Source organism: Ips typographus, linkage group LG2, assembly GCF_016097725.1.
Source record: "Ips typographus isolate SLU linkage group LG2, UJ_Ityp_2.0, whole genome shotgun sequence".
NCBI classification, from domain to species: domain Eukaryota; kingdom Metazoa; phylum Arthropoda; class Insecta; order Coleoptera; family Curculionidae; genus Ips; species Ips typographus.
Window position 1 is genome coordinate 7,731,846 of NC_138423.1, and position 24,799 is coordinate 7,756,644.

The 24,799-nt window shown below is 34.3% G+C and overlaps 1 protein-coding gene across 1 annotated transcript in view; it reads left to right on the forward strand.

The window, feature by feature from the left end:
• Window positions 1–1,246: 1,246 nt before the first annotated feature.
• PolA2 (DNA polymerase alpha subunit B) overlaps window positions 1,247–24,799 on the forward strand; it is a 54,969-nt gene continuing 31,416 nt past the window's right edge. Inside the window, 6 exon segments of the mRNA XM_081972020.1 lie at window positions 1,247–1,462; window positions 1,519–1,708; window positions 1,780–1,837; window positions 17,213–17,307; window positions 17,360–17,630; window positions 17,690–17,969. Of these exon segments, the coding sequence (XP_081828146.1) occupies window positions 1,387–1,462; window positions 1,519–1,708; window positions 1,780–1,837; window positions 17,213–17,307; window positions 17,360–17,630; window positions 17,690–17,969 (970 nt within the window). The 5' untranslated portion in view covers window positions 1,247–1,386.

Here is a 24,799-nt window from a genome sequence, read left to right on the forward strand (position 1 = left end):
TTTCCGCCATTTTGCGGGTTTTTTCATTTCAAAGAAATTAACCATATTGACAGTTTTGACCAATTTTTATTTTTAAAATATTTTTTCTTGTATTTGTCCTGTCCATAGAATTTTTACATTTTTTGTCACTCGTTATTTGTTTTTTCTTCCTCGTTTTCTATTTTTTTGTCTTCCTCGTACTTTTCGCTCTATCTTTTCGTCTTCAAAAAAAAAATATCGAAGTCACATGACTTTCAACCATCGTAACAATTTTTCTATTTTTTTTTAAGGTTACGTGACTTCCATCAATTTGGGGCACGTGATTTTTTTGAATTTGCTTTATCCATTGAATTTTTACATTTTTTGTCTTTCTTTTGTTTTTTCTTTTTCGTCTTCTTCGTCATTTTCGTCTTTTACTTTCACGTCTCTTTCTTCTAGTTTTTTTTCTTTATATCCTTATTGTCTTGTTTGTTGTATTTCTCTGTTTGTCTTTTTCCTCTTCCTATGTCTTTCTTTTTTTTTTTTTCTTTAGTTCCCTTCTTCCCCTTTCCTCTCTTGTTCTGCTCTTTTAATTTTTCTTTTTCCTTCAGATTCATTTTTATTTGTTCGTATTTGTTGCCTTCTCGTCCTATATTCCTTGGATTCTTCTTTGCTTTCTTTAAAAGTGAAATATGAGTATTAAAAAAAATGACTTTTTGCATAAAAAATTTATTTTTTCAAATCAATTTATGGCCACCCTGTATATTGACGGTTTTCTGGACCCACTCCTTAGAACCAATGTTGTTTAACACGACAAAAACTCAAAAATTAAAATAAAAACGTTTTCTGATTGTTTTTGGTATTTCAAATGTCAAATTTCATTTAAAATGGTAAATATCTCAGAAACGGCGCAAAATACTGGAAAATTCAGGTGACATTGGTTTTTTTCTGAAATTTTTAAAAATTTTAATCGAAAAAGTCATATGACAAAGTCACGTAACCTCGAAATTTTTCATTACGGTTTTTTACCACCCTGTATATAGAGTCAGATATCATCACTAAAACTACAAGATAAAAATAATATAATACATTTTTGATTGCAGGCACAATCAAAAGATATTTAAATTGATAATTGTCACGTGATACTCTATTGTGAAAGGTTAACAGAGTCACGTGATAACTTTCGGTGAAAAGAGCTATAACCTAAAGCGGCCTCTCGTGGTTTGTTTACAAAACCTTTAGTCATTTCCACTGGCAACACCGCAAGCAACGTCAGTTATTCCCGCCAAATGTTCGAGTTTACTTGTGTTTGGTAAAATGTCGGGTGTTGATGTGTTTTTTACTTTTGTAGTTTAATTTGTGTTTATTTGCGTGAGTTTTCCTAAAATACCCCATTCCGGTTCTTTGTGACTGTAAAACTCGTTGAACATGGGCGTGAAAGAGGACATTGTGTCAAACTTTGAATGTTTCAACATTTTTGCTTCTGAAGATGTGATTTCAAAATGTAAGGTTTTTAATGGTGATTTGGTTAAATTGAGTTGCATTTTTGGGTGTTTCAAGGTGTTGACTTGTGTTCAAAGTATAATATGACGGCGGAAGAGCTGGTTGATCAGTGGTTTGCCTACACCTCCTCAATGCTTCGAGGGGCAGCCCCTACAGTGAGATATCTGGGTGATATGGAGAGAAAGGAGTTAGCGAAAAAAACCGATAATCGGAGGAAGCCTAGCTACGTTATTGAAGACCCGAAAACGTATCCTTTCGTAAAAATTTAGTTTACTTGCTCAAGTGACTAAAAACAATTTTCTTAACCTGAACTAACAGTCTCAGGATTTCCCCTGAACGAGGTACTTTCACCGACAAGGTTTCCGGTACTCCTAAGGTAAGTGAGCTTATTGTATACTAAAAACCTTAAAAAAAAAAAAAAAACGACAAATCATCTCAGTTCACTATATTCCCAGCCTCCAACAAACTTTTGCCGGCCACCATTTTTTCTTGATTTAGCTCCGCTTGATTGTATTTTGTCGCGCAACGTTACGACGCACGTCACCACAGTTTACAGTAGGTTAGAAAGAGACCCCCGAGGGTCGGCACGTTCGTGCTAGGAACTTGCGCAAATGACTTTGAAGTTTTCCGAGAACTTTCAAGGCTACACTCGATCCTTCAGCGGCCATTGTTGAGTCGGTTTTCGAGACGCTTGGCTTTTGTTTGGGTTGGTGCAGAGCGCCGAAACTTGTGGGGATTTTCGCGGAAAATCGACGCCGGCGTTTTCCCAACCTGTTGCATTTCGGTCGGTTTGTGTTTGTTGTTGATAGTTTTATCGTTTGAATCCGGTTATTTTACAGTGTAAACAACCTTTTGTTTGAAGTCTTTTTTTAATTACTCGCAAGCTTGTTCTAGGGCCGTTTTAACCGACCCTGAAAAGTTTTAGAAACTATTTTTATCACCACCGTGTTAAAAACGTGTTTTTACTTATCGTTTCGGTTTGAAAGTGAAAAAATTACTTTATTCCATTGTATTGCAACCAGTGGCGCACCACACAGCCACATTTTTCCCTTGTGTTTTGTACCTTTTTTTTTGTTAACCTTCACAGTGTAAATTCTGAGTTGTTGTTTATTCCTCCATCGACCATGTGGACCATTTGGATTGAACTGCCTCAATAACAGCTAAAAATGTCCCTCAATGAGTTTGGGTCTGGTCCTCACGTTATTTTGTATCGTGACTAGATCCACACTCATTAAGGGCTGTTTGTGCCAGCTTCGAGGGAGCACTGGAGTACCACCAATTGGATTTTAGTAAGGTCAATCCCTATGTCGGCGATTTTGGGTTTGGTCCACGTAAAACTTAAATCCGTGACTAGATCCATACTCGTCTATAGGGGTTTCTACTTCTTCAGGTGTTTTTCCCCATGGATTCTAGTGTTTACAGTGTTGACATGTGCTGTATATTTTTTTGTTCAATATATTACTGTACATCTAGAATGAAAGTAGTCTTTTATTGCTATTATTTATTTCCCAAATCGTCTACCTACATTACTTTGAATAGGTAGAAGTGACACAGTGCCTGTTGCAGGCAATCCAGAGAAGATTGTTTTGACAAACAGGTGATTGTTTATAAAGGATGTCCCCCTACAAAAGACACTGATAAAGTTTTGAAAATTTGGTAGCATTGTAAAGTTATTTTAGTTAGTAAACCAACTAAAATATTGATGTTATGGCATCTCTGGTTATACCAATTCAAATGGATCACCCTGTATATTATTATTATTATTATAGTTTTGAATGCTCCATCTGCAACGGTTTTCCAGATCCTGACGTTTATAACATTTTCAGATCAAAGTGCGGTGGCATTCGTTTTGACGTTCCATGGAGTGAGACGTCACGATGAAGTAATTTGACAGTTGTTTCATTAGGTCTGTTCGCAGAGTCAATCCCTGACTGGTTTCCGACTCAGAAACAGTAAATGTCCAGTTTCATTGGTTGAATTCTCACGTGACTATGACGTTTTCGAACTTGTGGCCAATGGATGTGTCTATTTCTCTGATTACTAGTTGGAGATTCTCTCTAGGAACAGACCTATTTTTTGTTAAATTACGTCATCCTGACGTCAAATTCACTCTGCTCACTCCATGGAGAGTCAAAACAAATGAGAATCTCTAAATGTGACTGCAAACCTTCTAATAACTCCCAAAGGCTTCTACAAGTACTCTAAATTTTCTAAGAATTGTTTTAAATTTGCCAGAAGCCTCTAGAACCATTTTGAAAGTTCCGAAGCTCTCTAAATATTACTACAAACTTTCTAATAACTCCCAGATGCTTCTACAAGTACTCTAAATCTCCTAAGAATTGTTTTAAATTTCCAGAAGCCTCTAGAACCATTTTGAAAGTTCCAGAGCTCTCTAAATATAACTGCATAACTTCTAATAACTCCCAGAGGCCTCTACAAGTACTGTAATCATTCTAAAGATTGTTTTAAATTGCAAGAAGCCTCTAGAACCATTTTGAAAGTTCCAGAGCTCTCTAAATATTACTGCAACCCTTCTAATAACTCCCAAAGGCTTCTACAAGTATTCTAAACATTTCAAGAAGTGTTTTAAATTGCCAGAAGCCTCTAGAACCATTATGAAAGTTCAATGGCTCTCTAAATATGACTATAAACCTTCTAATAACTCACAGAGGCCTCTACAAGTACTGTAATCATTCTAAAGATTGTTTTAAATTGCAAGAAGCCTCTAGAACCATTTTGAAAGTTCCAGAGCTCTCTAAATATTACTGCAACCCTTCTAATAACTCCTAGAGGCTTCTACAAGTACTCTAAATCTTCTAAGAATTGTTTTAAATTTCCAGAAGCCTCTAGAACCATTTTGAAAGTTCCAAAGGTCTCTAAATTTTACTGCAACCCTTCTAATAACCCCAGAGGCTTCTACAAGTACTCTAAATTTTCTAAGAATTATTTTAAATTGCCAGAAGCCTCTAGAACCATTTTGAAAGTTGCAGAGCTCTCTAAATATGACTGCAAATCTTCTAATAACTCCTTGAAGCTTCTACAAGTACTCTAAATCTTCTAAGAATTGTTTTAGATTGCCAGAAGCCTCTAGAACCATTTTGAAAGTTCCAGAGCTCTCTAAATATTACTGCAAATCTTCTAATAACTTCCAGAGGCTTCTACAAGTACTCTAAGCATTTCGAGATGTTTTTTAAATTGCCAGAAGCCTCTAGAACCATATTGAAAGTTCCATGGCTCTCTTAATATGACTGCCAACCTACTAATAAGTCCCAGAGGCTTCTATAAGTACTCTAAATCTTCTAAGAATTGTTTTAAATTGCCAGAAGCCTCTAGAAGCATTTTGAAAGTTCCAGAGCTCTCTAAATATGACTGCAAACTTTCTAATAACTCCCAGATGCTTCTACAAGTACTGTGATCATTCTAAAGATTGTTTGAAATTGTCAGAAGCTTTTAGAACCATTCTGAAAGTTCCAGAGCTCTCTAAATATTACTGCAAATCTTCTAATAACTTCCAGAGGCTACTACAAGTACTCTAAGCATTTCGAGAAGTTTTTTAAATTGCCAGAAGCCTCTAGAACCATATTGAACGTTCCATGGCTCTCTAAATATGACTGCCAACCTACTAATAAGTCCCAGAGGCTTCTATAAGTACTCTAAATCTTCTAAGAATTGTTTTAAATTGCCAGAAGCCTCTAGAACCATTTTGAAAGTTCCAGAGCTCTCTAAATATGACTGCAAACCTTCTAATAACTTCCAGAGGCTTCTACAAGTACTATAAGCATTTCAAGAAGTGTTTTAAATTGCCAGAAGCCTCTAAAACCATTCTGAAAGTTGCAGAGTTCTCTAAATATGACTGCAAACTTTCTAATAACTCCCAGATGCTTCTACAAGTGCTGTAATCATTCTAAAGATTGTTTGAAATTGTCAGAAGCTTTTAGAACCATTCTGAAAGTTCCAGAGCTCTCTAAATATTACTGCAAATCTTCTAATAACTTCCAGAGGCTTCTACAAGTACTCCAAATCTTCTACGAATTGTTTTAAATTGCCAGAAGCCTCTAGAACCATTTTGAAAGTTCCCGAGCTCTCTAAATATTACTTCAAACCTTCTAATAACTCCCAGATGCTTCTACAAGTACTCTAATCATTCTAAAGATTGTTTGAAATTGTCAGAAGCTTTTAGAACCATTTTGAAAGTTCCAGAGCTCTCTAGATATGACTGCAAACTTTCTAATAACTCCCAGATGCTTCTACAAGTGCTGTAATCATTCTAAAGATTGTTTGAAATTGTCAGAAGCTTTTAGAACCATTCTGAAAGTTCCAGAGCTCTCTAAATATTACTGCAAATCTTCTAATAACTTCCAGAGGCTTCTACAAGTACTCTAAGCATTTCAAGAAGTTTTTTAAATTGACAGAAGCCTCTAGAACCATATTGAAAGTTCCATGGCTCTCTAAATATGACTGCCAACCTACTAATAAGTCCCAGAGGCTTCTACAAGTACTCCAAATCTTCTATGAATTGTTTTAAATTGCCAGAAGCCTCTAGAACCATTTTGAAAGTTCCAGAGCTCTCTAAATATTACTGCAAATCTTCTAATAACTTCCAGAGGCTTCTACAAGTACTCTAAGCATTTCAAGAAGTTTTTTTAAATTGCCAGAAGCCTCTAAGACCATTCTGAAAGTTCCAGAGCTCTCTAAATATTACTTCAAACCTTCTAATAACTCCCAGATGCTTCTACAAGTACTCTAATCATTCTAAAGATTGTTTGAGATTGTCAGAAGCTTTTAGAACCATTCTGAAAGTTCCAGAGCTCTCTAGATATGACTGCAAACTTTCTAATAACTTCCAGAGGCTTCTACAAGTACTCCAAATCTTCTAAGAATTGTTTTAAATTGCCAGAAGCCTCTAGAACCATTTTGAAAGTTCCCGAGCTCTCTAAATATTACTTCAAACCTTCTAATAACTCCCAGATGCTTCTACAAGTACTCTAATCATTCTAAAGATTGTTTGAGATTGTCAGAAGCTTTTAGAACCATTCTGAAAGTTCCAGAGCTCTCTAGATATGACTGCAAACTTTCTAATAACTCCCAGATGCTTCTACAAGTGCTGTAATCATTCTAAAGATTGTTTGAAATTGTCAGAAGCTTTTAGAACCATTCTGAAAGTTCCAGAGCTCTCTAAATATTACTGCAAATCTTCTAATAACTTCCAGAGGCTTCTACAAGTACTCTAAGCATTTCAAGAAGTTTTTTAAATTGACAGAAGCCTCTAGAACCATTTTGAAAGTTCCAGAGCTCTCTAAATATTACTGCAAATCTTCTAATAACTTCCAGAGGCTTCTACAAGTACTCTAAGCATTTCAAGAAGTTTTTTTAAATTGCCAGAAGCCTCTAAGACCATTCTGAAAGTTCCAGAGCTCTCTAAATATTACTTCAAACCTTCTAATAACTCCCAGATGCTTCTACAAGTACTCTAATCATTCTAAAGATTGTTTGAGATTGTCAGAAGCTTTTAGAACCATTCTGAAAGTTCCAGAGCTCTCTAGATATGACTGCAAACTTTCTAATAACTTCCAGAGGCTTCTACAAGTACTCCAAATCTTCTACGAATTGTTTTAAATTGCCAGAAGCCTCCAGAACCATTTTGAAAGTTCCAGAGCTCTCTAGATATGACTGCAAACTTTCTAATAACTCCCAGATGCTTCTACAAGTGCTGTAATCATTCTAAAGATTGTTTGAAATTGTCAGAAGCTTTTAGAACCATTTTGAAAGTTCCAGAGCTCTCTAGATATGACTGCAAACTTTCTAATAACTCCCAGATGCTTCTACAAGTACTCTAATCATTCTAAAGATTGTTTGAAATTGTCAGAAGCTTTTAGAACCATTTTGAAAGTTCCAGAGCTCTCTAAATATTACTGCAAATCTTCTAATAACTTCCAGAGTCTTCTACAAGTACTCCAAATCTTCTAAGAATTGTTTTAAATTGCCAGAAGCCTCTAGAACCATTTTGAAAGTTCCAGAGCTCCTTAAATATTACTGCAAACTTTCTATTAACCCACAGAGGCTTCTACAAGTATTCTAAACATTTCAAGTAGTGTATTTTAAATAGCCAGAAGCCTCTAGAATCATTTTGAAAGTTCCAAAGCTCTTTAAATATGACTGCAAACTTTCTAATAACTTCCAGAGGCTTCTACAAGTTCTCGAAGAATTGTTTGAAATCGTCAGAAACTGCCAAGAAAATATCAAAAAATAAATTAATTATATGGTCAAAGATCCATAAAAACTTAACAATTGAACAAAACATGTGACACATGAGTGAAATTAGGATAAAATGTGCATTCAAAGTAGCAAATAAAAAATCAGAAAAATAATTGAAAATACCAATAAAGTTTGTCATCAATCAGTAAACCTCCCTTACTGTTCTTAATTTTTAATATACTTTTTCCACTAGTAACATAATAAACATACCATTATTGACCGATTAGTAACTTGAGAAATTAGTTTTCTCTACCTTAATGGTCATTGTTGACCTAGGTCAAAAATAGAGTCTAATCTCTAGTTCTAGTCTGGCACAAACACGGCAAAAAAGGAAATATTATTGACCTAGGTAAATAATAATGTCAATGTCCATTAAGACATCTGACATATGAAATATACTTGACAGATAAATTAGGTTGTCCATCGCCTACTATACTAGAAAGCCTAGATGGTGCTTGTCAAAAATTCCAATATGGCGGGAATAGTGGTGACAGTTTGTATTGTGTAAATTGAGTTTTTTGAGTTTAAAATCAAAACTTGAGGTTATTTGCGTAAGTTATTTTTATTAGCTGTCGTTCATAAGTTTTTCAAGCTACATTGTAACTGCAATTCACGAAAAAGCCCAACCGTGTCAGGTTTTTACTTTACAAAAAACCGGATTTAACTCTACAGTGGTTGAACACTTTGAAGTGGGATGATTTTACTCCAACACTCTACTCAATGGTCGGTACAAGAGCTTTCTAGTACAGTAGACTTATTAGGTACTTGTTACATGCACAGGTATGTGAGTTACATTTTAAAGCATCCTTCATTGTGAGAGCAACAAAAATAATTTTGAATGAATGTTCTTGGTAATAACATAAGAACCATTTACCAGTTTTGCTTACATTGAACAGTGTTTAAACTAGTTTGCTGTTTGTTGTACTTTCCAGGACAAATGTTCTAACCAATTTGTTTAGGCTGGACTTGATTGTGTATAAAAAAGCTCTATCCATACATATCTGGATCAGGAATGAACATTTTTTTTGATTTTTCACTCACAACTTGCAATCAATTACACGAAACAATTAAAAAAATACATATTTCTTACTGCATCTGAATAGGTTTGTGTATAAAACGAAAACCGCTAACGCCGCCATTAAAAGTGACATTTTAGGCTTTCTAGTATAGAGGGCGGAGGGTTGTCCCTTCATGTTGTTGTTTTGTTGTTATCTTAAATTTTCCCATCAAAAATATTGTTAATAGTGGAAAAAATGCTATATTATCCACGGTTTAGACAGCTTCTGTCTAAACCTTGGTTAATAATATACTATTATTTTAAAAAATCCACTTTTTCTATTAAAATATTCGTTATTAATTATAGAAAAATATTTTGATAAACAGTTGTTTTGATTTAAACTTTTATCTATATGCTACCCAACACTTGCATATTATTCCCATTCGTTTGCTTCTGCTGACTTTGCCTTACATTCGGTTTCAGGAAACCCAATATGACTGAGTAAGATATTTTCAGATACCGAGCTGTTTACACTTTTTTTTATCGCCGAGAGATTATTATGAATCAACTGGCGTGATTTTGTTTGGATTGCATATTGTTTTGGTTTTTGTGTGAAGTAGTTAAAAATCAAATAAAAAACATTTAGTATTTGATTTTTAAACGAAAATCCTGCCTAACTCTGTCAAAAACTGTCTAAGAATACTTATTGTTTTAATGTAAAATGTTAATTTCTAGTTTTAAAATTTGCCTTTTTGTATGTAGATTTTAGTATTATATTTATAATAATAATAATAATAAACTTTATTTGCCAACAAAATGATGTACAAATCATCATACTTGTGTTGAGGGATGAGGGGTTCACTTGCACCTCTAGTCTCAATTGACATTCCTAGGGCGTAATGATCACGGTTCTTAGGAAGCAAATGAGGGTTCTTTCTCATAAACATTACCAGGGAGAAAAAGTATAAAGATGGGACGGTAAGTACATCAAGCCTATCAAAGTAAGGCCTGCAGCTCGTCCTGGGTTAAAAATCACACGAATAATGAGTTTTTGTGCAACAAACACTGATGCGCTGCTACTAGAAGCACCCCATAACAAGACACTGTAGGTGATCAATGACTGGATACAAGAATGATAGTATGTCCGGATTGTTTGGATAGTGACAACATCTCGAAGTGTGCGTAAAAGAGCACAATCTAGATACGAGTATCTGACAGTTGATCTCCCAACCAAACTGTGAGTCCATCGTGGCTCCCAGCTCTCACTTACTGGGGTGGCTTTGCCATGAGAGGGGACATAAAGTGAATAATTTGGTTTACTTTTACTAAAGTTAATCAAACCAGTTTGTTGTAAGTTTAGTTTTAAGCAATTCTGTCTGAGCACCAGTTTTCCATATCTTGGATGGCCAACGAACACGCCGCAGACAAGGCATTCTCAGAAAGATCTGCCAAGACAACGGACGTATCGTCGGCATATTGGCAGACCATATTCCCATTGAACCGCTCCGCAAGCTCGTTGACATAAACCAAAAACAGTAGCGGGCCCAAAATGGATCCCTGCGGTATTCCTTGAGGAATATCTCTCGGCCGTGATATGTACGATTCACTATTTTGTGTCACGCAGACCGCTTGTCTTCTGTTCTGCAAATAAGATTCGAGCAAATTAGAACGGATGCCTCGTATACCGTAGTTTGTCAGTTTTTCTATTAAAAGGGCATGGTTGATACTGTCAAATGCCTTTGACAGAAATATATTCCAGCAATTTTAATATTTTTGTCAAGGTTTTCCATTATACCTATAAGTAAGTGTATTATACAGGGTGGTCCAGTTTTAAGTGTCAATAATTCACCATTTGATAGAATAGAAGATAGAATCAAAAAATAAGTTGACTTGCATTATGTCATTTTTCTGAAAAACGTTTCCTAAGATACAGCCCACCAAATTTCAATTTAAAAAATCGTTTTATAGTGTAAAACTGAACATTCAAGACTTGTGAGAGTCCAAATTTGTACTGAATACTCTAAAAACTTTTTTACTACTAGGAATGGTCTTATGATTCGCTGTCTCAGACTGCCATCCTGGTTGAGTGTCTGAAACTGGCATTCAAGAACTAAAAAAAGTCCGGAAATCAAGACAAAGATTGTATTGTGCATGAAACTCATTTTTTACTACTAAAAATAATATAAATTTGACTTTTAATGCTAGAACTGACTTTACTAGGACTAAAGAGAGTCCAAAAGTATATTTTCAAGACTTTAATTGGTGTACAACTCAATTTTCTGGACTGGACAACAAGTCTAGAGGTAAATTAAATTTTCGGACATTTTATTTCTATAAAAATTACTTATACTTTTATTACTGAAGAAACTTGACTTTTGGAAATAGTCTTAAACTCGATTTTTCAGTCTTAAAAAGTACTAAAAACAGTCTGAATTTCTTAGAGATGCTACAATTTATTGCACCTATGAGTGTAGAAGTCAATTTAATAGTGAAGAAGCTTGAAATAACATTTTCAAGACTATGGTTAGTGGACACACTGGCTTTTAGGCCTGATAAGTCAAAAACTTTGTAAAGATAGTCTTGAAACTCGATTTGAGGCACTGAAAACAGCCTTAAAACACTAAAAACAGTCTAGTTTATTAAGAAATACCCGAATTTTTAGCACTGGGGTGTCTAGAAGTCTATTTAATAGTGACAAAGCTTGGAATGCCATTTTACGTCTATGAAGAATGTAAAAATTGTTTTTTAAGTTTGCTATGTTAATAACTTGGTGAAGATAGTCTTGAAACTCGATTTTCCAAGCTGAAAGCAGTTCTGAAGCACTAAAAATAGTCCAGAGTTCGAAGAAAATGAAAAGCAAAGTAAAAAGCACGAAAAGTTAGTTTTCAAGACAATTTTCATGAATCTAATGTCAATGTCCTGCATCTAAGACTATTTTCAAGACTAAAATATTGAAATTTGTCTTCAAATTATGAAAACTTACTTCAAATGCAAATTTTAAGCTTCTGATGTCACTTTTCATTAGTTCAGTCACATTTTGGGGTTCAAGTCAATTTTTACGGTTTAGATATATGAATTTGTAGTAACAAATTCTTGAAAAAGTAGTTTTTATGTCTACAAGTCAATTTTCAGTATTAAAGTCGCTCGATTTGCATGAAAAGTCAATTTTCAAAACTAAAGCCTTTCAGTTTGTCTGGAAACTATGAAAACTGGCTACAATAATATTTTTTAAACTTCTTAAGTAAATTTTCCGTTTCCAAGACAATTTTTAAGTTGGGTTGGGTTAGTTTTGGGTCTTTGACCGTAATAACGTGTAATAAAGTGCTTGTTCCAAATTTGATCAATATTGCTCCAACGGTCTGACAGTTATGACAAAAAAAAAAACGATTTTTTAAACAGAAATTTGAAGGACTGTATTTTCCTTAGGAAGCACTTTTCAGAAAAATGACACAATGCAGGTCAACTTATTTTTTAATTGGCTATGGATTGGTGAATTATTGACATTTAAAACTGGACCACCCTGTATATGGCCAATTCGGTTGATCTACGAGGTAGAAATCCATATTGGTGTTTTGAAAGAATAGTAAAAGTATCCAAATATTTGTAATGTTTATATTTATAGTTTTTTTATGCTAAATTATTATTATTAAAAGAGTACGTTTTTCTATAATGTTTATTTAATTAATTATGTTATTGTGATATTTTTTGGTAATGATAAATGAGGGTATATGGGACAGCCACTGATCAAAAGCAAAAAAGGTATTATACCAGCCTTTAAGAACGCTATCTTTGTGGTCTTTGTTATGACTGGAAATAAATTCGTCGAACGTGCTATCAAATTTGAACTACCTATTTATATTTTCTAAATAGCAATGAATTGAATTGTATAGTAACTTTGACTGTTTAAGTTTGTTTTTATTATTAACTAAGAGATATAAATGTCGTGCAAGTTTAAACAAATCAGCTTGTTGTTTGATTGATTTTGAACATGAACTATAGTACAGGGTGACCAACTAGGAAAGTATCCAACATGATGGTTTGCATCAAAAAATGTATAACAAAAAAGGGCTAACAGGGCAACAGAGTTGTCACATTTACATGAATTCAGTGGCAATAACGGATTTTTGTTCGGCAACTAGTAATTGATGCAATTTTTCGATTCTGCTACTTGAACTCGACAATTCTTATTCCGAAAAGTTTCTTTCTAAATTTGGTCGTTTTTGAGATATTTACCATTAAGCATTTAAATTTTCCATCTGTGTAAAACAGACAAACGGTTGATGTTAAATTAAAACGGTTTGCATGTTTACGTTTCTAAGATGTATACTGATAACCACATTTTAAAAATTTTCAAAAAAAAAAATTTTTTTTGGATTTTTTTAATTTTTGATTGGGTTATTTCTCAGAAATTGCACATCTCCGTCATTTTTGGTGTTTCAGCGACTGTAATGCGCTCTAAATGTTTGTCTTGAACTGATCACTTGAACTAATCAATATCACCTTGTATTAACCACAACACAATTGAAATACAGGGTGTTAAAAACCCAAAAAACAGTTACATTTGTAACCAACGCTCTGCCAGTTGTGACCGCGTTTACCCGGTTGTAAGTGGGTGTAAACCTAGTCCAGTAAGTGTAGAATGCCATTCTGAACATTAATGGACTTTTGCACAACTTTCGTATCTTTAACCGTTTCCGAGATATTCGATTTTTTGCCTTTTTTATTGGAAATTGCATCAAAATTTTGAAAACTTTGTATCTCTGCCATTTTTGATTTTTTAGCGACTGTAAATAGCTCAAAATGTTCGTCTTGAACTGCTCGTTCATCTCGTACTAACCGCAACATGATTGAGCATATACAGGGTGCTCAAAAAACACAATAAAAACAGTTAAATTTGAAACTAACGCTCTGCCAGTTGTGACCGCGTTTACCAGGTTCCAAGTGGGGGTAAACCTAGTCCACTAGGTGTAGAATGTCATTCTGAACATTTATGGATTTTTGCAAAAGTTTCATAACTTTAACCGTTTCCGAGATATTCGATTTTTTGCATTTTTTATTGCAAATTGCCGCAACATTTTGAAAACCTTGTATTTCCGCCATTTTTTATTTTTCAGCGACTGTAAGTAGCTCAAAATGTTCGTCTTGAACTGTGCTTTTATCTCATACTAACCGCACCATGACTGAACATATACAGGATGTTCAAAAAACACAAAGAAAAACAGTTAAATTTGAAACTAACGCTCTGCCAGTTGCGACCGAATTTACCTGGTTCTAACTCGGTGTAAACCTAGTTCACTGAGTGTAGAATGTCATTCTGAACATTAATGGACTTTTGCAAAACTTTCGTAAGTTTAACCGTTTCCGAGATATTCGATTTTTTGCATTTTTTATTGGAAATTGTATCAAAATTTTGAAAACTTTGTATCTCCGCCATTTTTGATTTTTCAGCGGCTGTAAGTAGCTCAAAATGTTCGTCTTAGACTGCTCTTTCACCTCGTACTAACCTCAACATGATTGAACATATACAGGGTGTTAAAAAAACACAAAGAAAACCAGTTAAATTTCTACCAACGCTCTGCCAGTTGTGACCGCGTTTAGCCGGATCCAAGTGGGGGTAAACCTAGTTCACTAAGTGTAGAATATCATTCTGAACATTTATGGATTTTTGCTAAAGTTTCATAACTTTATCCGTTTCCGAGATATTCGATTTTTTGTATTTTTTATTGAAAATTGTATCAAAATTTTGAAAACTTTGTATCTCCGTCATTTTTATTTTTTTAGCGACTGTAAGTAGCTCGAAATGTTCGTCTTGGACTGCTCTTTCACCTCGTACTAACCGCAACATGATTGAACATATACAGGGTGTTCAAAAAACACAAAGAAAATCAGTTAAATTTGAAACTGACGCTCTGCCAGTTGTGACAGCGTTTACCCGGTTCCAAGTGGGGGTAAACCTAGTCCACTAGGTGTAGAATGTGATTCCGAACATTTATGGATTTTTGCAAAAGTTTCGTAACTTTAACCGTTTCCGAGATATTCGATTTTTTGCATTTTTTATTGGAAATTGCATCAAATTTTTGAAAACCTTGTATCTCTCTATACCCGGTTCTAACTCGGTGTAAACCTAGTTCACTAAGTGTAGAATGTGATTCTGAACATTTATGGATTTTTGCAAAAGTTTCATAACTTTAACCGTTTCCGAGATATTCGATTTTTTTGTATTTTTTATTGAAAATTGCATCAAAATTTTGAAAACTTTATATCCCCGTCATTTTTAATTTTTCAGCGACTGTAAATAGCTCAAAATGTTCGTCTTGAACTGTGCTTTCATCTCGTACTAACCGCAACATGATTGAACATATACAAAATGTTCAAAATCATAAAGAAAAACCGTTAAATTTGAAACTAACGCTCTGCCAGTTGTGTCCGCGTTTACCCGGTTCCAAGTGGCGGGAAACCTAGTGCACTAAGTGTAGAATGTCATTCTGAACATTTGTGGTCTCTTGCAAAATCTTCCTAACGTAATCGTTTCCGAGATATTCGACTTTTTTGAAATTGCTTGAAAATTTTGAAAATATCATATATTTCTGCAATTTTTGGGGTTTCTGCGACTGTAAAAAGCTCAAAATGTTAGTATGTAACTGCCCCTCCTCCAAAATGATAACCAACAGATAACTAAAAAACTAGCTTCTAGTGTCACAAAACTACTTTATTTGATACAGGACACTCTGTATATTTTACTTGCAGCTCTTCAAGACACAGTGACCTAAATATCGCAATACAAAATGTTGATATAGTTTCTGTAATATTTAGGGTCAAATATGTTTTTACCTTCCATTAAAAATTGCCCTGAAAGTGTTTGGGGGAAAAGCCACGAAACTCCGCTACTTTACATAGGACACCCTGTATTTATAATTTAGGACAGTCGATGCAAACGCTACACGACTATTGGACCTAAAATGTCATTAAATAACTTGATGGTGTATGGTTCTACTGTTTTTGATGGTCGAAACTTTTTTTTGTAATATCTGGAGAACGTTATGATGAATTTTAATAAAACTTCAATAACATTGAAATATTCAATAAATTATCTAGTCAATCGACATTTCCAGACATCTAATTTAGGTATGTCATTATATTGTTAAGTTAGTAAACACTCTTTCTACTTCCCTTACATAACATATGAAATGGTATCCCAAGCCATTACAAAGTTGAAAAATTCTTCGTGTTTAGATATTTATCATTTTAATAGCTCGATAGTCAAAAATACTATTATTCCTATATTTGGCCAATTTTTTTGAAATTATCTTAAAAGACTTAATTCTTGATTATTTGCTTGAGGTGTCGTTCTTTTGCGCAGAGCAGTTCGGCTTTCTGCCTGGCAGGTCAACTGTGCATGTTATATCTGGTGTTGTTGAGGGGCTTGAAAGGGGTGATCAAGTGCAGTTATCTCTTTATGACGTTTCAAAGGCATTTGATTGCGTTGACCACACCCTGCTGTTGGAGAAACTGACAAAGATCGGTTTTGGCCCTGCTTGTCTAAGGTTTTTCCAGTCTTATCTGCTGGACCGCTCTCAGTGTGTCGAGGCAAATGGAAAGCTGTCCTCTGTTTTGCCACTAAAGCGAGGTGTTCCGCAGGGAACAGTTTTGGGTCCTCTTCTTTTTATAATCTACATGATTTTTCAGAGTATGTAAAGCCAGCCAATTGTTATCTGTTCGCTGACGACACAACCGTTATGTCAGCTACACTCTCGGAGCTGTTGTTTCGTTCTGGGGAGTCTTGGTTTCCTAATAATAAATTAGTCTTAAATCACATTAAAACTCAAGAGTTGATTCTCTCTACTTCGGATAACGTGTCTAAGGGTAATACCGTCACTTTGTTGGGAGTGACTATTGATGATTGTCTGAGTTGGAATGCGCATATTGACTGCCTTTCCAATAAACTTGCCACTGTCATATTTATGTTGCGACATCTGAGAGACACTTTAGAACTAAAAGTCCTAAGAAGGGCATATTTTGCATTGTTTCACTCGAAAGTTCAGTATGGTATAGCACTTTGGGGTGGCTCCGCTCATTCTATTCGAATCTTCCAGCTCCAAAAGCGAGCGATCCGAACCATGTTGAGGCTTGGACCTAGAGATTCTTGTGGACAGCATTTTAAGGATTTGAAAATCTTAACATTTCCATCGGCATACCTATATGTTGGGCTGCATAAATGAAATTCATAAGAGTAAATCGCTTTACACCATGCACTCTCAAGTGCATTCGTTTAACACCAGAAACGCTAACTTATTGCGTTTACCTCGCAGGCGACTTCAAGTCTCTGCTAAAAATTGTCCTAATTTACGGTTTTATAATAAGCTTCCTGATTGCACAGCATTTTTATCTGTTAGTGTTATATTATAGATTGTAGGAATTATTTACTTGAGTTAAGATGACTTGCTGCGCATACATTTCATGTATATTGTGGTTAAATAAATAAATCTAAATCTGTTACAGAAAAACCTAATTCGACCCACCCAAGCGAAAACACCCTTGCAAACCACCAACAAAGTTCTACCGGAACCTTTAGTAGATTTTAGCAGTACCCCCAGGTAAGTAAAAGTAAATTTAAAAAAAAAAAACTACAAAAAGGCAGTTTTCCAGCACTCAATCCCAAGCATATACTAAACGTACAGATGCCCGAACAGTCTGTTGTAAATTTGGACCGTCAAACCCAAATTTTACCAGAACCGCAGACGTTTTGATTAAAATTCGACCATGTTCAGACAATAATCATCTAAAATACGACCAACTGATCATGTACGACGTGTTACGGGTTAGACGATTCCATGTTAGTGACACTATTGAGGACTTGTTCCGCTCCATAAAGCATAAACACCCAGCAATCACTGAAGACGAAGGAGAATCATATGGTGTAGGTTTGAAATTGGTTTATTTAGACTTTTTATATTAATTGATTTTTTTTTTTAAAAGGATAACGTAATGCTGTACGGTCGAGTGGTCAGTGAGACTGAAGGAAAAATTAACAGTCACTCAATTTTACTTGAGCAAACGGCAAAGTTCAATGGCAGGACCGTTCCGTTGAATGTGAATAATCTGAAGAAATATTCCTTATTTCCTGGTCAAGTTGTGGTCGTTAAGAGCACTTGCTTGTATGGTTCGAGAGGGAATAATAGAAAGGACACATTTTTAGTCAGGGAACTTTACGTAGATGGAACGTTAGATTTTCCTTTAGAACGCCCCCTTACTACAGGTAAGTGTATATGAGACATTTTTCTATTATTACAAAGCATTTTGAGGTATTCTGTCTGTATATTTCAAAATGTTTTGTGGTATTTTTATTGAAATTTTGAGCGAAATAATGCTTGTTTCAAGGAAATTTTTCGATCTTTTAGGTAATACGTTGCACTAGACAATACAGTTTATCATTATAACAAAACTGACTGAAAATTGAACAGAACAGAATTGTTGCATGATATTGAGTTGAAACAATATTTATTACAAATTATTATAGTAATTTACCAATTTTTCAACGTTTAAACTACATTTTTAAGGCCCCGTGACTGTTTTTGACAGGTATCAACTGGCTTTTACTGTGTTGTAAGCTCAAAATTGCATTACTGACGTTCCGTAACGTGTATTTTACAATTTCAGCTTTTACAACTGTCTAAACTTAATTTACCAAGTTTTCAACGTTTAAATTACATTTTAAAGGTCACGTGACTGTTTTTGACAGGTGTCAGTTGCCTTTGACATCGTTTTTAGCTTAAAAATGCATAATCAACTCCACATAACGTGTATTTTACCATTTCAGCTTTTACAACTGTCTAAACTTAATTTACCAAGTTTTCAACGTTTAAACTACATTACCAAGGCCACGTGACGGTTTTTGACAGGTGTCAACTGGCTTTTACAATGTTGCAAGCTCTATAATGGCATAATCAAAGTCCCGTGATGTGTCTCTTGCAATTTAAGCTTTTACAACTGTCTAAAATAGCCTAAATTCAATTTACCAAATTGCTAAAGTTTAAATTGCGTTTTGAAGGTCACGTGATTAATTTTGACAGATGTCAACTGGCCTTTACAGTGTTGGAAGCTCAGAATTGCATTTTAAACGTCACGTGACGTGTATTTTACAATTTACATTTTTACAACTGTCTAAATTTAATTTACCAAATTTTCAATGTTTAAACTACATTTTCAAGGCCACGTAACTGTTTTTGACAGGTGTCAACTGGCTTTAACAATGTTGCAAGCTCTATAATGGCATAATCAAAATCACGTGATGTGTGTGGGACTTGCAATTTCAGCTTTTACAACTGTCTAAAATAGCCTAAATTCAATTTGCCAAATTGCTAAAGTTTAAACTGCGTTTTGAAGGTCACGTGACTAATTTTGACAGATGTCAACTGGCCTTTACAGTGTTGGAAGCTCAGAATTGCATTTTAAACGTCACGTGACGTGTATTTTACAATTTCAGCTTTTACAACTGTCTAAACTTAATTTACGAAAAGATCCACGTTTGCATTACATTTTAAAGTCACGTGACTGTTTTTGACAGGTGTCAGTTGCCTTTGACATCGTTTTAAGCTTAAAATTGCATTATCAACTCCACATAACGTGTATTTTACCATTTCAGCTTTCACAACTGTCTAAACTTAATTTACCAAGTTTTCAACATTTAAACTACATTACCAAGGCCACGTGACGGTTTTTGACAGGTGTCAACTGGCTTTTACAATGTTGCAAGCTCTATAATGGCATAATCAAAGTCCCGTAATGTGTCTCTTGCAATTTAAGCTTTTACAACTGTCTAAAATAGCCTAAATTCAATTTACCAAATTGCTAAAGTTTAAATTGCGTTTTGAAGGTCACGTGATTAATTTTGACAGATGTCAACTGGCCCTTACAGTGTTGGAAGCTCAGAATTGCATTATCAAGGTCACGTGACGTGTATTTTACAATTTCAGCTTTTACAACTGTCTAAATTGAATTTACTAATTTTCCAAAGTTTAAACTCGGTTTTGAAGTTCACGTGACTAATTTTGACAGATGTCAACTGGCCTTTACAGTGTTGGAAGCTCAGAATTGCATTTTGAACGTCACGTGACGTGTGTTTTGCAATTTCAGCTTTTACAACTGTCTAAACTTAATTTAATAATTTTTCAACGTTTAAACTACATTTTAAAAGCCCCGTGACGGTTTTTGACAGGTGTCAACTGGCTTTTATGATGTTGCAAGCTCTAAAATGGCATAATCAAAGTCACGTGATGTGTCTCTTGCAATTTCAGCTTTTACAACTGTCTAAACTTAATTTACCAAATTATAAACGTGTAAACTACATTTTCAAGGCCACGTGACTGTTTTTGACAGGTGTTGACTGGCTTTTACAATGTTGCAAGCTCTAAAATTGCATAATCAAAGTCACGTGATGTGTCTCTTGCAATTTCAGCTTTCACAACTGTCTAAAATAGCCTAAATTCAATTTACCAAATTGCTAAAGTTTAGACCACATTTTAAAGGTCACGTGACTAATTCTGACAGATGTCAACTGGCCTTTACAGTGTTGGAAGCTCAGAATTGCATTATCAACGTCACGTAACGTGCATTTTGCAATTTAAGTTTTTCAATTATTGTCTAAATTTAATTTATTACTTTTCCAAAGTTTAAACTCGGTTTTAAAGTTCACGTGACTAATTGTGACAGATGTCAACTTTCCTTTACAGTATTGCAAGTTCAAAAATTGAATTATCAAGTCACGTGACGTAGTTCTTACAATTTTACCACTGTCTAAATTTAAATTACCAATTTTTCAACTGTTTCTTTTAAACGATGAGTGTCTTTATTTGCCACGTGCTAACTCGGTTTCTACGACAGTTAGAAGATTCGTGCAAACGTCAAAATATAACCCGTAATTTCAGGCAACCTAACCTAAAAACTGTCACGTGACTTAAAAAAAAAACATTTTCAAGCTTTTGGATCTTTAAAATTCGGGAAAACAGTCACGTAACCAAGGAGGCAGTAATTTTTATTAAATTCTTATGACATGTACGGATGTCATGTACAAATTGTAAAAGTAGACATGCTACTGAATTAATCTAACCTAAAAACTGTCACGTGACCATAAAAAATAGTTTCGAGGGTGTATGTCATCAAGGTTTATCATTTTATTTCAATATCAGGGCCCTTATAACTCAATTCAAGAATGCCACAAATGGATAAACATTTGAAAGAATTAAGGCAGTTTAAATGATTTAAAGGCATTTCGAGATATTTCAAGGCAATTTAAGGCATTATCGGGGGTAATTGCACGAGTGCATAAAAATTACCGATAATTTTGCATGAAAACTTGTTATCTCTTAACTGCATGAGATTATTTTCATATTTTTTTGGCGAAAGAGCCCGACACCGAAGGTGGAGAAAAATTTTTTAGTAATTTTGGGGAATACTTCTCGAATAAAGAAAATGTTTTGGATTTGCTGCCACTATACAGGGTTTTTGAATGAAAAGTAGCCACCCTGAATTTCTTCCAAAATAATTTCTCTGTTAAAAGACACATCAACAAAGATTGCAAAGGGGACATCTTTTTGTGTGTGTTTTTGTCTGTGTGGCACATCGTTGGAAAGGGTATTTCATAAGGAATTAATTGCACTATTCTATTTGTACATTTGCTTTGAATTGAGACTATTATTATTTTGGTCAAACTGCTGATAACACTACCGAATACCTGTTTTCCATTCCATGTTTTTGCCTCAGTCGGTCAATTTGAATGGCGCTACTTATCTTGAGGTTCTTGACACCACTGTTGATCCGACCATAACAGAGCTACTAGAAAATGATGAAAATTTATTTGAAAATCAACTAATTTTCCAACAAGACGGTGCACCTCCACACTATTCACTTCCCGTTCGAGAATATCTGAACAATCGATTTCCTGGAAGATGGATGGTAAACGTGGTCCCATGCAATGACCTGCGAGATCACCCGATCTCACTCCGTTGGACTTTTTTCTATGGGGGCATTTAAAATCTAAAGTCTATGCAACACATGAGGGAAATATTCGGGGGCAATACCACAAGAGCTCAGATTTAGCCGGATAATTTTTGTGCTTATCTTAGAACACTTTCTTTTTGGTGTAACTGCACGAGACCTGTTGTAACTAAATCACGAGAGCGCAGCTCGAGTGATTTTGCCAAACAGGTCGAGTTTTGTACCATAAAGAAAGTATGAGAAGACAAGCGGAAAAATTATCCTGTTTAAAATCTGAGCTCGAATGGTATTTGATAAGACAATTCCATGAATATAATCAATAATATAATAAGACTGTGACTGCCTTGTACTGGCAGAAATACATTTTTCTGGTTCATTTGATTTTCTGCAGTAGAACTCTATCCGAAGCGAGCCATAACCAAAACAATACGAACAAACATCAAAATTGACAGTGCCAGCAAAAATCTCAAGGTGAGACATTGCAACAATAGAAGTGCAGTGAAAATCCGTGGAAACGATGAAATCAATAGCAAAATTTATCCGATTTTTTTATCCGCTAGCAAACTCTCTTCCTTCCTTATTAGCCGATAGCAAACCGTGTTTTGATGACGTATATATGGCATTTTTTGTACATGAGTGGAATTGTCGCTGTCATTCTGGTGAAAATGCACTGCTCATATGGGACATTTAACACATGAGGGAAATATTCGGGGGTAATATCCCTAGTGCATTTAATTTTTCCGGAAAAATTCGGAAAAACGAGTTTCTAAGTAATTTGTTTTAACAAATAGCATGAGCGAGAGTGGTTTTAAAAATCCTCGTCTTCGACTCGGATGATGATGAAAACAAATGAAGGGTGCACGGGAAAAACAAGCTAAGTCAATTTTTGGCCAAATTGAGAAAACAGCTTCACCTGATAGACAATAGCGATGCTATACAGGGTCCAAACTTAGTCAGAAGAAAATCGAGCTACGTCGTCTAATAGAACATATTTTAGGATAGGCGTACACGGGAATGACCTACTTACCTTTCAATCTTTTTAGTAACTAATTAGTTTAATAATTTTTTATCAATAAAAAACAAACAAGTTTTCAACTAATTATTTTTTGACATACATTTTAATTTATGAATTACCTTGTTTGCTACTTAAGCTTGATGAATTTAATATTTATAATATAAATCTGGTGAAAAACAGGCTAAGTCAAGACCTATTTTTGTATCTTCTTCAACAAAAACCTTGTAATTATTATATTAAATAAAAAAGCATGCTGCTTTATACAGTGTGACCCATTTAGAATGGAAACACCCCTATAAAATTTTAGGTTATTAACCGATTTCAATGATTTTTTTTTTGAAATAATTTGGAATAAAATGTGTATTATGGGAGAAAATTTTAAATATTTATTTCAGTTTTCAGGTCATATTACGAGACTTTTTCTTGATAGAAAATGGAGAATTTTTATTAGCGATTTTTTTATTGAAAAAATTACTACGCCACTGGATCTATAGTGCTTTCAAATAGCTGTGACCAAATTTTTTTTTAATTTTTTTTTGGATTTTTTTTTTTTAGTTTTTTTTTTGATTTTTTTTAATTTTTTTTTTTTGATTTTTTTTTTTTTGATTTTTTTTTTTAGAAATTAATCAATTAATAAGTAATAATAAACAAGTAAATAGTAACACCATTTCTATGGCAACAGTTGATGCAGGGTGTTCTTTTGTGACCGTTAGCTTAGAGGATTTTTGAATTTTAATTTGTCATAACTTTGTTATTAATGAATGGATTTTCATGAAATTTTGGTCACAGCTATTTGAAAGCACTATAGATCCAGTGGCGTAGTAATTTTTTCAATAAAAAAATCGCTAATAAAAATTCTCCATTTTCTATCAAGAAAAAGTATCGTAATATGACCTGAAAACTGAAATAAATATTTAAAATTTTCTCCCGTAATAGACATTTCATTCCTAATTATTTCAAAAAAAAAATCATTGAAATCGGTTAATAACCTAAAATTTTATAGGGGTGTTTCCATTCTAAATGGGTCACACTGTATATAAAAAAATATTTATGTTTCTAATGTCTATAGGTGACCAGTTAACAACGATTTTAGAGATAAAACTGCTGTACTCAAAAACTTCAAAATTTGACTTAGCTTGTTTTTCCCGTGCACCCTTCAAATTACTTAGAAACGAGTATTCCAATTTTTCCACAGGAAAAATTAGGTGCACGAGGGATATTTGGTAAGATTATTTCCTGAGTTAAATAAACATTTTATTTTAATTAAAACAATAAGAACAATAACTTTCAAGCTAGAAAGGGTAACACTATTCTTTATGTTGCTGTGAGGAGTATGAAATTTTTTCATACTCAGAAAAACTGCTGACAGCTAAGTTAAGACAGTTGTTAAGTGATTTTTCCACTTAAAATTTCCATTTGTCATACTAATTCTTGATAGCGATTGGTCAAAATTGATAGGAAGGAAATAATCGCTGTCATTCTGGTGAAAATGCAGTGTTCATATGGGACATTTAACACATGAGGGAAATATTTACTATAAGACATTTTGAACAATAATAGAGGAATTGTGAGGTATTTTGAAGGCATTTCAAAGTAAGGCATTTTTGGTCTAGAAAAAATTATCGGCGGTCTACCCCTCGATCAAAGTTGGACAACTTGATGCAATCCCTGAACTTGACCCTACAATATAAAGCACAAGTTGAACGGACCTTGTATTGCATCAAAAGCAATTTATCCTCGGTCCATCTCTCTTTGTATTTCAACACTAGCCATCAAGCATAAACCGTACCTAAATCGAGCAAAATTTTTCAAGAAATCTCGAGTCGATCAGCCAAGGCCTGAAGAACGAGCAGGTAATTCAATATGCGCCGTAAATTACGGCTTTTGGCCGTGTAAGCTCGGCCGATATCAAGAGATTATGTTTCTGCTGATGTTTTGGTGCTTTTGTGATTGAACGCCACATAACGACTTTTTTTTTATTTTATTTTTGCAATTACATCAAAATATTTTAAAAGGTTTTGCATCTCCCGCATTTTTCGCGGGTTTCAGGAACTATAAAAAGCTTAAAATGTTCGTCT